At 40.4% G+C, this 12,438-nt stretch overlaps 1 protein-coding gene across 5 annotated transcripts in view; it reads right to left on the bottom strand.

The window, feature by feature from the left end:
• The window catches only part of LOC129643249 (zinc finger protein ZFP2-like), a 37,826-nt gene extending 25,993 nt beyond the window's left edge, over nt 1–11,833 (bottom strand). Inside the window, exons 1-4 of one of the 5 annotated variants that reach the window (XM_055567528.1) lie at nt 2,049–2,173; nt 1,898–1,953; nt 816–898; nt 569–695 (exon numbers count right to left, since the gene is read on the bottom strand). In XM_055567528.1, the coding sequence (XP_055423503.1) occupies nt 569–695; nt 816–827 (139 nt within the window). In that variant the 5' untranslated portion in view covers nt 828–898; nt 1,898–1,953; nt 2,049–2,173. Of the gene's footprint in view, nt 1–568; nt 696–815; nt 899–1,897; nt 1,968–2,048; nt 2,187–11,661 lie in introns of those variants that run through there. The other 4 variants (XM_055567546.1, XM_055567526.1, XM_055567529.1 and 1 more) reach the window with 4 other exon arrangements.
• Between the last annotated feature and the right edge of the window lie 605 nt (nt 11,834–12,438).

The following is a 12,438-nucleotide window of genomic DNA, read 5'->3' as shown; positions in this document are numbered from 1 at the left end:
GTGAAGGTCCTTCATCAGACCAGGAGGAAACCCAGAGCTGCAGCAAGAACAGTGAAGCTGTCTAGGGACTGATGCCCATGCACCAGTTCAGAGAGAGGCCACAGAATCCTCATTCTTTTCCAAATGGGAAAGATTAAAAGATTCTACAGTGGGCTGAATATTTCTGTCAAACAGGATCCAGTAGTGATTCACCTTATAGGAAGAATTGAAATTATGTCATATACAGGACTTTGCTCTCAGCCTTCATGGAGTGATTGGAACAGAAGAATTAGTTTAAAATATTTGATCCTTTTATTTATGCATTAAAATGTCCATTGAATCCCCAGTCCTGTTCTGAACGTTGAGACTAAGTATCAATAAAGATATGAAACCTGGCCAAGGTGACCTTTCAGTGTGGTAATGAAAAGTGCCATGAAAAGGAATGTCTTCCTTTAAGTAATTATGAGGGCTATCAGAGAATCAGGAAGCAGCTGGAGTGGGACACAGGGAAGCTGTTCTAAATGCTTGTTCAGTGAGTGAATGAACAGAATGGACACAGGTGCAGGCACATCCCTGTTGACAGACTCACCTACAGAGACCAGGTGGGAGACAGTTTCCAGCATCACATTTCTAAACAGGTTTTTCTGGGACTTGTCTAGCAGGCTCCACTCTTCCTGGGTGAAGTTGACGGCTACATCTTCAAACATCACCAGTTCCTAAAACGTCAGGGATATTCTGGTTTAGACAGAACAACCCTACCACTGTCCAGAGTGGGCAGCTGAGCTGAGGAAGGATGGGGACTGGGTGCAGCTTCAGGAGAAAGCGTCACTACTCACCAGGGGCTCCATCCTTAAGCCCAGTCACTGGGAGCCTTTCTCGGGATCTCACTCACAGCCGATCAAGCACTAGGCAGGCCAACCTGAGGATGGAGAAGAAGCCATGAGAAATTACTCCTGTGCTTCCAGACCCACCTGACTTCAAGCCCCCAACCTTCACCTGGGTGGAGCCCCAGACCAGCACTTGGAAACCAGTGGTGCATCCAGGGAATACTGTGCAGCTTCTCTCCCAGATCCCATGTAAGGAGCTAGAGCTGTGGTAGCTAACACACAAAGTCAAAGTTCAGAGAGTCTGCAAATAAGAATGTGCTAAGCGTTGACTTTGTGTTCATCAGCCCGTCACACCCAGAATTACTCAGTGTCCTCCCTGATTCCAGCCCTCGGGGACCCTGACTCTTGCCAGAGTGGATGGTGGTTTACTGCTGTAGGTAAACACTCTGGAAGCCCCCAGATCATCTCCTGCCTTATGCGCCCACAGTGCTTCTCCAACAGCCCTGGCTGCTGCTGCTGCTGCTGCTAAGTCGCTTCAGTTGAGTCCGACTCTGTGCGACCCCATAGACAGCAGCCCACTAGGCTCCTCTGTCCCTGGGACTCTCCAGGCAAGAATACTGGAGTGGGTTGCCATTTCCTTCTTCAATGCATGAAAGTGAAAAGTGAAAGTGAAGTCACTCAGTCGTGCCCAACTCTTAGCGACCCCATGGACTGGAGCGTACAAGGCTCCTCCGTCCATTGGATTTTCCAGGCAAGAGTACTGGAGTAGGGTGCTATTGTCTTCTCCGAAGAGTCCTGGCAGTCCTCTGGAAACACACTGCCTTCCAGCTCCCCTCAGCCTTGAGGTTAGTTCTGTCCTCCATGGATGTGGATATCGATTACCCTAGGACCTCTTTTAGGATGGAGTTAGACTGAGGACTTCTTCCATTTGGAGGAATCACAGCACCTACCCTGCCAGCCCGTCCTTAACGTCCCCACACCAGAAAGTAGCAGGAGTCCAGGAGTCACAGTGTTACTGTCAGACTGTCTCAATCCTCCTGCTCGAGGATGGTCAGAAATATGGAGGTTTAGAAGGAAATTGCTTCACTTACCAATTTACAATGGACACCCAGAGGTTCCAAAATCTTTAGTATGTGACAGGGTTACACTAGAGGAAGGAGCAGCTGTCATTTAATTTTGCTCAGTCTGTGTCTTGTGTTACCCTAAACACCTTTAGGGTAACAAAGATCACCCAGATTTTACCTGTAATACAGACTCTAACATTAACAATCAGAAGCAGCTCCTTGTTACGTGTCTCTTCATGATTATTGCCCAGTCTGGGGGGAACCTCTCTGTATATCCAGTCGATCCCCTCATCACATCTCATTTATCTTGAAACAGAAACCTTCCTGAATATATTTGCTCTCCGGTTTCTGCTCTCCAGTTCTCCTTTCACCATCAAAGTGAAAACCTAAGCATCATTTCCTATCAGAAATGAAGTCCTGGATCCATGCCTCTGCTTACTGTGGAGAGGAATCAAGTGCCCAGGACAATAAACAAACCCCAAAATCCACTCAAGAAAAAGTGATTGGATTAGTGATTAGATTATCTGAAACTGGTGAAACCCAAGTTGGGAGGGATTGTCCAGGAAAACCAATCAAGACTGGGCATAGATTGCCTTTGGTTTAGACTTCAATTTCTGCGTGAAGTGAAATGCTCTTTTTTATTCTTAAACTTCTTCTTCTATTGATAATAGGAATATGTAAATTCCTATGATATCCAGGGAAACCCCAGGCATATGCGAAAGGGCATTCCTACTATAGAAAGAAGACAGAACCTCAGCAACCCTGGCGATGTCCTGCTTAGAGGTCATAGGAATCAAAGGAGGTTAATATTAAATATTTGGAAGAATTAAAATAAATATTTGAAAATATTTATTTTATATTGAGATAATTATTTTCACACAAAAATCCATCTCAAGACACATAAGAAATAAAACGAAGACAATCACTTGATGAAATCCATAAAAGAAACTTCAGTGAGGCAGAAAATGAAGCATTTAAAAACAAATTCGTGAGGAGGAGCCAAGATGGCGGAGGAGTAGGACGGGGAGAACACTTTCTCCCCCACAAATTCATCAAAAGAGCATTTAAACGTCGAGTAAATTCCACAAAACAACTTCTGAATGCTGGCAGAGGACATCAGGCACCCAGAAAAGCAGCCCAACTCTTCGAAAGGAGGTAGGAAAAAATATAAAAGACAAAAAAAGAGACAAAAGAGGGAGGGACGGAGTTCCGTCCCGGGAAGGGAGTCTTAAAAAGAGAGAAGTTTCCAAACACCAGGAAACCCTCTCACTGCCGAATCTGTGCCGAGCTTTGGAAGCACAGAGGGCAACATAAAAGGGAGGGGAAAAAAAAATAAACAATTAAAAATCGCGGATTGTGAGCCCTACGGGAACTCCCCCAGCAGAGAAGCAGCGCAGACGCCTGCACACGGCATTAGCAAGCGGGGGCTGGGCAGGGAAGTGCGACGCGGGCTGTGTCCCTTAGAGTAAGAATCGGGCCGAATGTCCTGAGCGCGATCTGAGCGAAATAATTTGGGCTAGCAAACCAGACTGTGGGATATCTACCACGCGAAAAGCCAGCCCTAACCTAAGACACCGCCAGGCCCGCGCACAGAACAAAGGACTGAACAGAGATAGCCGGCTGCAGACCTTCCCCCTCCGGTGACAAGCAGCCAGAGCCGGAAGGGGGCAATCGCAGCCCCAGAGAGACACTATCTATAAAGCTGTAAGCAGGCTTCTTTGCTAACTAAAACTTCTTGAGGGTCTGGATGGTCAACATCTGCCTGAGAAGGTGCGCCGGTTTTACACCCAGATAACCAAGTGGCGGGGAGGCGATAAGTCGCAGCATTGGCGCCCGCCAAACACCTCATCACCTGAGCTGCTCGGATCTGGGAAGAACACAAAACGCAGGCCCAACCGAGTCTGCGCCTCTGAGGACTACCCGAGTGCCTGAACCTGAGCGGCTTGGACCTGGGAGCTCAGCCCAGGGCCGGCCTCTGATTGTTCCCGGCGGAACAACCTAGAGCCCGAGCAGTGTGGGCAGGGAGGCTACACGCGCCCTGAGCGGGGGCAGACCCAGTGTGGCTGAGGCACTGCGAGCGCACGCCAGTGTTATCTGTTTGCAGCATCCCTCCCTCCCTCCCCACAGCGCGGCTGAACAAGTGAGCCTAAATTTAAAAAAAAAAAAAAAAAAATAGTGTCCTCAACCATCCCCTTTGTGTCAGGGCGGGAACCAGACACTGAAGAGACCAGCAAACAGAAGAAACTATAACAGAGGGAAATGCCTTGGAAGCTACAAGCCATAGATTAAAACCCTGTGGTTACTACGGATTACATAGGAAGGGGCCTATAGATCTTGAGAAATATAAGTCGGACTAAGGAACTGCCAAAAATGAACTGAACCCACAATACTCACAACAAAACCAGAGAAAGACCTAGATATATTTTTACTATTTTTACGATCAATATTTCTTTCTTTTTTTTTTAATTAAAAAAAATTTTTTTTAAGTCCTCTATTGTCCTTTAATTTTCACTTTTATAACTATTACTTTGCAAAAAAAAAAAAAAAAGACCCTATTTTTTTTTTTCTTCTTCAGCAAACTTCATATATATATTTTATAATTTTTTGACCGTGGTTTTTTTGTTTTTTCTTTTTTCTTTTTCTTCTTTTCTTTAACATTGTATTTTTGAAATTCCAAACTCTACTCTAGATTTTTAATTTTAGCCTTTTGATATATGTTATCAATTTTGTACCTATAGTTTTTTTCATAATTTCTGTGACTTTTTTTTCCTCTGTTTCTTTCTCTTCTTCTTTTATATAACATCGTATATCTGCAATTCCAAACTCTACTCAAGATTTTTAATTTATGCTTTTTGGTATTTGATATCAATTTTGTACCTGTATTTTCTTTATAATTTTTGCGACATTGTTTTTGTTGGTTTGTTTGTTTTCTCTCTTTATTTTTCTTCTTCTTCTTCTTCCTTTTTTTTTTTTTTTAACGTTGTATTTTTGAAATTCCAAACTCTACTCTAGATTTTTAATTTTTGCTTTTTGGTATTAGTTATCAACTTTGTACCTGTAGTTTCTTTATTACTTTCACGACCTTGTTTGTTTTTCTTTGTTAGTTTTTTCTCTCTTTCTTTTCCTCCTTCTTTTCATTAACATCGCATTTTTGAAATTCCAAACTCTACTCTAGATTTCTAATTTTTGTTTTTATGTATTTGTTACCAATTTTGTACCTTTAAGAACCCAATCTTCAGGACCCATTTTTCACTAGTGTACGAGATTACTGGCTTGACTGCTCTCTCTCCCTTTGGACTCTCCATTTTCTCCACCAGGTCACCTGTATCTCCTCCCTAACCCCTCTCTACTCTACCCAACTCTGTGAATTTCTGTGTGTTCCAGACAGTGGAGAACACTTAAGGAACTGATTACTGGCTGGATCTGTCTCCCTCCTTTTCATTTCCCCCTTTTATCCTTCTGGCCACCTCTGTCTCCTGCCTCCTTCTTCTCTTCCCTGTATAACTCCGTGAACATCTCTGAGCGGTCCAGTTGTGGAGTGCACATAAGGAAGTGACTACTGGCTAGCCCACTCTCTCCACTATTGATTCCACCTCATCTCATTTGGGTCACCTCTAACTCCCTCCTCCCTCTTCTCTTCTCCATATAACGCTGTGAACCTCTCTGAGTGACCCTCACAGTAGAGAAACTTTTCATCTTTAACGTAGATGTTTTATCAGTGGTGCTGTATAGAAGGAGAAGTTTTGAAACTACTGTAAAATTAAGGCCGATAACTGGAAGTAGGAGGCTTAAGTCCAAACCCTGACTCCAGGGAACTCCTGACTCCAAGGAACATTAATTGACAGGAGCTCATCAAACGCCTCCATACCGACACTGAAACCAAGCACCACACAAGGGCCAAAAAGTTCCAGGGCAAGACATACCAAGCAAATTCTCCAGCAACAAAGGAACACAGCCCTGAGCTTCAAGATACAGGCTGCCCAAAGTCACCCCAAAACCATAGACATCTCATAACTCATTACTGGACATTTCATTACACTCCAGAGAGAAGAAATACAGCTCCATCCACCAGAACATCGACACAAGCTTCCCTAACCAGGAAACCTTGACAAGCCACCTGTACAAACCCACACACAGCGAGGAAACGCCACAATAAAGAGAACTCCACAAACTGCCAGAATACAGAAAGGACACCCCAAACTCAGCAATTTAAACAAGATGAAGAGACAGAGGAATACCCAGCAGATAAAGGAACGGGATAAATGCCCACCAAACCAAACAAAAGAGGAAGAGATAGGGAATCTACCTGATAAAGAATTCCGAATAATGATAGTGAAATTGATCCAAAATCTTGAAATTAAAATGGAATCACAGATAAATAGCCTGGAGGCAAGGATTGAGAAGATGCAAGAAAGGTTTAACAAGGACTTAGAAGAAATAAAAAAGAGTCAATATATAATGAATAATGCAATAAGTGAAATTAAAAACACTCTGGAGGCAACAAATAGTAGAATAACAGAGGCAGAAGATAGGATTAGTGAATTAGAAGATAGAATGGTAGAAATAAATGAATCAGAGAGGATAAAAGAAAAACGAATTAAAAGAAATGAGGACAATCTCAGAGACCTCCAGGACAATATTAAACGCTACAACATTCGAATCATAGGGATCCCAGAAGAAGAAGACAAAAAGAAAGACCATGAGAAAATACTTGAGGAGATAATAGTTGAAAACTTCCCTAAAATGGGGAAGGAAATAATCACCCAAGTCCAAGAAACCCAGAGAGTCCCAAACAGGATAAACCCAAGGCGAAACACCCCAAGACACATAGTAATCAAATTAACAAAGATCAAACACAAAGAACAAATATTAAAAGCAGCAAGGGAAAAACAACAAATAACACACAAGGGAATTCCCATAAGGATAACAGCTGATCTTTCAATAGAAACTCTTCAAGCCAGGAGGGAATGGCAAGACATACTTAAAATGATGAAAGAAAATAACCTACAGCCCAGATTATTGTACCCAGCAAGGATCTCATTCAAGTATGAAGGAGAAATCAAAAGCTTTTCAGACAAGCAAAAGCTGAGAGAATTCTGCACCACCAAACCAGCTCTCCAACAGATACTAAAGGATATTCTCTAGACAGGAAACACAAAAATGGTGTATAAATTCGAACCCAAAACAATAAAGTAAATGACAACGGGGTCATACTTATCAGTAATTACCTTAAACGTAAATGGGTTGAATGCCCCAACCAAAAGACAAAGACTGGCTGAATGGATACAAAAACAAGACCCCTGCATATGTTGTCTACAAGAGACCCACCTCAAAACAGGGGACACATACAGACTGAAAGTGAAGGGCTGGAAAAAGATTTTCCATACAAATAGGGACCAAAAGAAAGCAGGAGTAGCAATACTCATATCAGATAAAATAGACTTTAAAACAAAGACTGTGAAAAGAGACAAAGATGGTCACTACATAATGATCAAAGGATCAATCCAAGAAGAAGATATAACAATTATAAATATATATGCACCCAACACGGGAGCACCGCAGTATGTAAGACAAATGCTAACAAGTATGAAAGAAGAAATTAACAATAACACAATAATAGTGGGAGACTTTAATACCCCACTCACACCTATGGATAGATCAACTAAACAGAAAATTAACAAGGAAACACAAACTTTAAATGATACAATAGACCAGTTAGACCTAATTGATATCTATAGGACATTTCATCCCAAAACAATGAATTTCACCTTCTTCTTAAGCGCACATGGAACCTTCTCCAGGATAGATCACATCCTGGGCCATAAAGCTAGCCTTGGTAAATTCAAAAAAATAGAAATCATTCCAAGCATCTTTTCTGACCACAATGCAGTAAGATTAGATCTCAATTACAGGAGAAAAACTATTAAAAAGTCCAACATATGGAGGCTGAACAACACGCTGCTGAATAACCAACAAATCACAGAAGAAATCAAAAAAGAAATCAAAATTTGCATAGAAACAAATGAAAATGAAAACACAACAACCCAAAACCTGTGGGACACGGTAAAAGCAGTCCTAAGGGGAAAGTTCATAGCAATACAGGCACACTTCAAGAAACAAGAAAAAAGTCAAATAAATAACCTAACTCTACACCTAAAGCAACTAGAAAAGGAAGAAATGAAGAACCCCAGGGTTAGTAGAAGGAAAGAAATCTTAAAAATTAGAGCAGAAATAAATGCAAAAGAAATAAAAGAGACCATAGCAAAAATCAACAAAACCAAAAGCTGGTTCTTTGAAAGGATAAATAAAATTGACAAACCATTAGCCAGACTCATCAAGAAACAAAGGGAGAAAAATCAAATCAATAAAATTAGAAATGAAAATGGAGAGATCACAACAGACAACACAGAAATACAAAGGATCATAAGAGAGTACTATCAACAATTATATGCCAATAAAATGGACAACGAGGAAGAAATGGACAAATTCTTAGAAAAGTACAACTTTCCAAAACTCGATCAGGAAGAAATAGAAAAGCTTAACAGACCCATCACAAGCACGGAGATTGAAACTGTAATAAAAAATCTTCCAGCAAACAAAAGCCCAGGTCCAGACGGCTTCACAGCTGAATTCTACCAAAAATTTAGAGAAGAGCTAACACCTATCCTGCTCAAACTCTTCCAGAAAATTGCAGAGGATGGTAAACTTCCAAACTCATTCTATGAGGCCACCATCACCCTAATACCAAAACCTGACAAAGATCCCACAAAAAAAGAAAACTACAGGCCAATATCACTGATGAACATAGATGCAAAAATCCTTAACAAAATTCTAGCAATCAGAATCCAACAACACATTAAAAAGATCATACACCATGACCAAGTGGGCTTTATCCCAGGGATGTAAGGATTCTTCAATATCCGCAAATCAATCAATGTAATACACCACATTAACAAATTGAAAAATAAAAACCATATGATTATCTCAATAGATGCAGAGAAAACCTTTGACAAAATTCAACATCCATTTATGATAAAAACTCTCCAGAAAGCAGGAATAGAAGGAACATACCTCAACATAATAAAAGCTATATATGACAAACCCACAGCAAACATTATCCTCAATGGTGAAAAATTGAAAGCATTTCCTCTAAAGTCAGGAACAAGACAAGGGTGCCCACTTTCACCATTACTATTCAACATAGTTTTGGAAGTTTTGGCCACAGCAATCAGAACAGAAAAAGAAATAAAAGGAATCCAAATTGGAAAAGAAGAAGTAAAGCTCTCACTGTTTGCAGATGACATGATCCTCTACATAGAAAACCCTAAAGACTCCACCAGAAAATTACTAGAACTAATCAATGACTATAGTAAAGTTGCAGGATATAAAATCAACACACAGAAATCCCTTGCATTCCTATACACTAATAATGAGCAAACAGAAAAAGAAATTAAGGAAACAATTCCATTCACCATTGCAATGGAAAGAATAAAATACTTAGGAATATATCTACCTAAAGAATCTAAAAACCTATATATAGAAAACTATAAAACACTAGTGAAAGAAATCAAAGAGGACACTAACAGATGGAGAAATATACCATGTTCATGGATTGGAAGAATCAATGTAGTGAAAATGAGTATACTACCCAAAGCAATCTATAGATTCAATGCAATCCCTATCAAGCTACCAACAGCATTCTTCACAGAGCTAGAACAAATAATTTCACAATTTGTATGGAAAAACAAAAAACCTCGAATAGCCAAAGCGATCTTGAGAAAGAAGAATGGAACTGGAGGAATCAACCTACCTGACTTCAGGCTCTACTACAAAGCCACAGTTATCAAGACAGTATGGTACTGGCACAAAGACAGAAATATAGATCAATGGAACAAAATAGAAAGCCCAGAGATAAATCCACGCACATATGGACACCTTATCTTCGACAAAGGAGGCAAGAATATACAATGGATTAAAGACAATCTCTTTAACAAGTGGTGCTGGGAACTCTGGTCAACCACTTGTAAAAGAATGAAACTAGAACACTTTCTAACACCATACACAAAAATAAACTCAAAATGGATTAAAGATCTAAACGTAAGACCAGAAACTATAAAACTCCTAGAGGAGAACATAGGCAAAACACTCTCTGACATACATCACAGCAGGATCCTCTATGACCCACCTCCCAGAATATTGGAAATAAAAGCAAAAATAAACAAATGGGACCTAATTAACCTTAAAAGCTTCTGCACATCAAAGGAAACTATTAGCAAGGTGAAAAGACAGCCTTCAGAATGGGAGAAGATAATAGCAAATGAAGCAACTGACAAACAACTAATCTCGCGAATATACAAGCAACTCCTACAGCTCAACTCCAGAAAAATAAATGACCCAATCAAAAAATGGGCCAAAGAACTAAATAGACATTTCTCCAAAGAAGACATACAGATGGCTAACAAACACATGAAAAGATGCTCAACATCACTCATTATCAGAGAAATGCAAATCAAAACCACTATGAGGTACCATTTCACACCAGTCAGAATGGCTGCGATCCAAAAGTCTACAAGTAATAAATGCTGGAGAGGGTGTGGAGAAAAGGGAACCCTCTTACACTGTTGGTGGGAATGCAAACTAGTACAGCCACTATGGAGAACAGTGTGGAGATTCCTTAAAAAACTGGAAATAGACATGCCTTATGATCCAGCAATCCCACTGCTGGGCATACACACTGAGAAAACCAGAAGGGAAAGAGACACGTGTACCCCAATGTTCATCGCAGCACTGTTTATAATAGCCAGGACATGGAAGCAACCTAGATGTCCATCAGCAGATGAATGGATAAGAAAGCTGTGGTACATATACACAATGGAGTATTATTCAGCCATTAAAAAGAATACATTTGAATCAGTTCTAATGAGGTGGATGAAACTGGAGCCTATTATACAGAGTGAAGTAAGCCAGAAAGAAAAACACCAATACAGTATACTAACGCATATATATGGAATTTAGAAAGATGGTAACAATAACCCTGTGTACGAGACAGCAAAAGAGACACTGATGTATAGAACAGTCTTATGCAGTCTGTGGGAGAGGGAGAGGGTGGGAAGATTTGGGAGAATGGCATTGAAACATGTAAAATATCATGTATGAAATGAGTTGCCAGTCCAGGTTCGATGCACGAAACTGGATGCTTGGGGCTGGTGCACTGGGATGACCCAGAGGGATGGAATGGGGAGGGAGGAGGGAGGAGGGTTCAGGATGGGGAACACATGTATACCTGTGGCGGATTCATTTTGATATTTGGCAAATCTAATACAGTTATGTAAAGTTTAAAAATAAAATAAAATTAAAAAAAAATAAAAATAAAAACAAATTCGTAAAAGCATAGTTGTAGATCAATGGTCAGCAGAACCTTTCAAGATGAAGGACATGCTCTGTATCTGTATTGTGTGAACAGAAAGGGCCACACACAGAATACCTGAAATCTGGCTGGCACTACCAAGGATGTGAAGTTTAGCTGTTTAACTGCATTAATTTAACTGCATTACTGTACTGGAGATCACAAAATCTTAGTTTAGGTATATAAAATAGATTCAAGACAAGAATGTTGGAGTTGAAAAAAATCATGAACAGTCAAAGTTTGGAAATGAGAGTGGCAAGGAAAATGTTGACACAGTATGATTCAGAGACCATAAGAGGCTGCTTTGACTCCAGTGTCTAGAAAGAGATAAGACTTACAACATTTAAGGGAATGAAACACTCCTATCTCAGTTTGGAGGACTCACCAAAACCCCAAATTGGAGGAGCCGGTGAAGCCAAGTGGATTCTGAGGACTCCACAGCAAGCAGCTGATTTCTCTTTCTTCAAGGTCCCAAACAGTCCAGCTTCTTCTCTGAACAAATGGATCCCTCTGTCTGACTTTCTTTTATACCTGAATAGCAGTTTATAACACAATCTGGGCTACGATCCACCCTATCGGATCTTGAGCTTAATAGGGTTGCAGTCTATGAGCCACACCCTGTTCAATTTGATTGGATTTTCTAAACTAATTTGAAGTTATAACCCACACCCAGTGTTGAAGAGCAAAGACGTAAGGACATTGAGAAGATCCATCATTTCCTTCTTCATCCATAAATACTTCTGATGAGTATTGGAGATCACAATATGGTGCTGTACTGAGAACCATTCAATGTCTTCAAATAACAGGGCATCAGACACCCTGGGATTCTGGGGAAATGAAGCTGGGACTCTCTGGGAGAAACATGGAATTAAAAATAAAATGCAAGATGAAGAACTATGAACATTTGAAATATAAGTGATTGAGTGACAACACAAGATCTATTGCTGGTCTGCTGAGCCTGACTCTTAAAGCACTGGCTACACAGTACTTTCAGGAACATGTTAAGAATCTATTAACTGTGCAAAGAAAATGAGAAGAGTTTTACACTCCAATGTTAATTAGTGGGGAAATGAACACAAATGTTCCTACATAGTGAACTATTGTCAATTATTTCACCTCCATGTGTCGTGTACAGTTGATTTAAATATTTGAGTGGAAATCT

The sequence above is a fragment of the Bubalus kerabau genome, chromosome 2 (assembly GCF_029407905.1).
Source record: "Bubalus kerabau isolate K-KA32 ecotype Philippines breed swamp buffalo chromosome 2, PCC_UOA_SB_1v2, whole genome shotgun sequence".
Lineage (NCBI taxonomy): Eukaryota > Metazoa > Chordata > Mammalia > Artiodactyla > Bovidae > Bubalus > Bubalus kerabau.
Note: the sequence above shows the minus strand (reverse complement) of the source record. Positions and strands in the feature narration are given on the sequence as shown.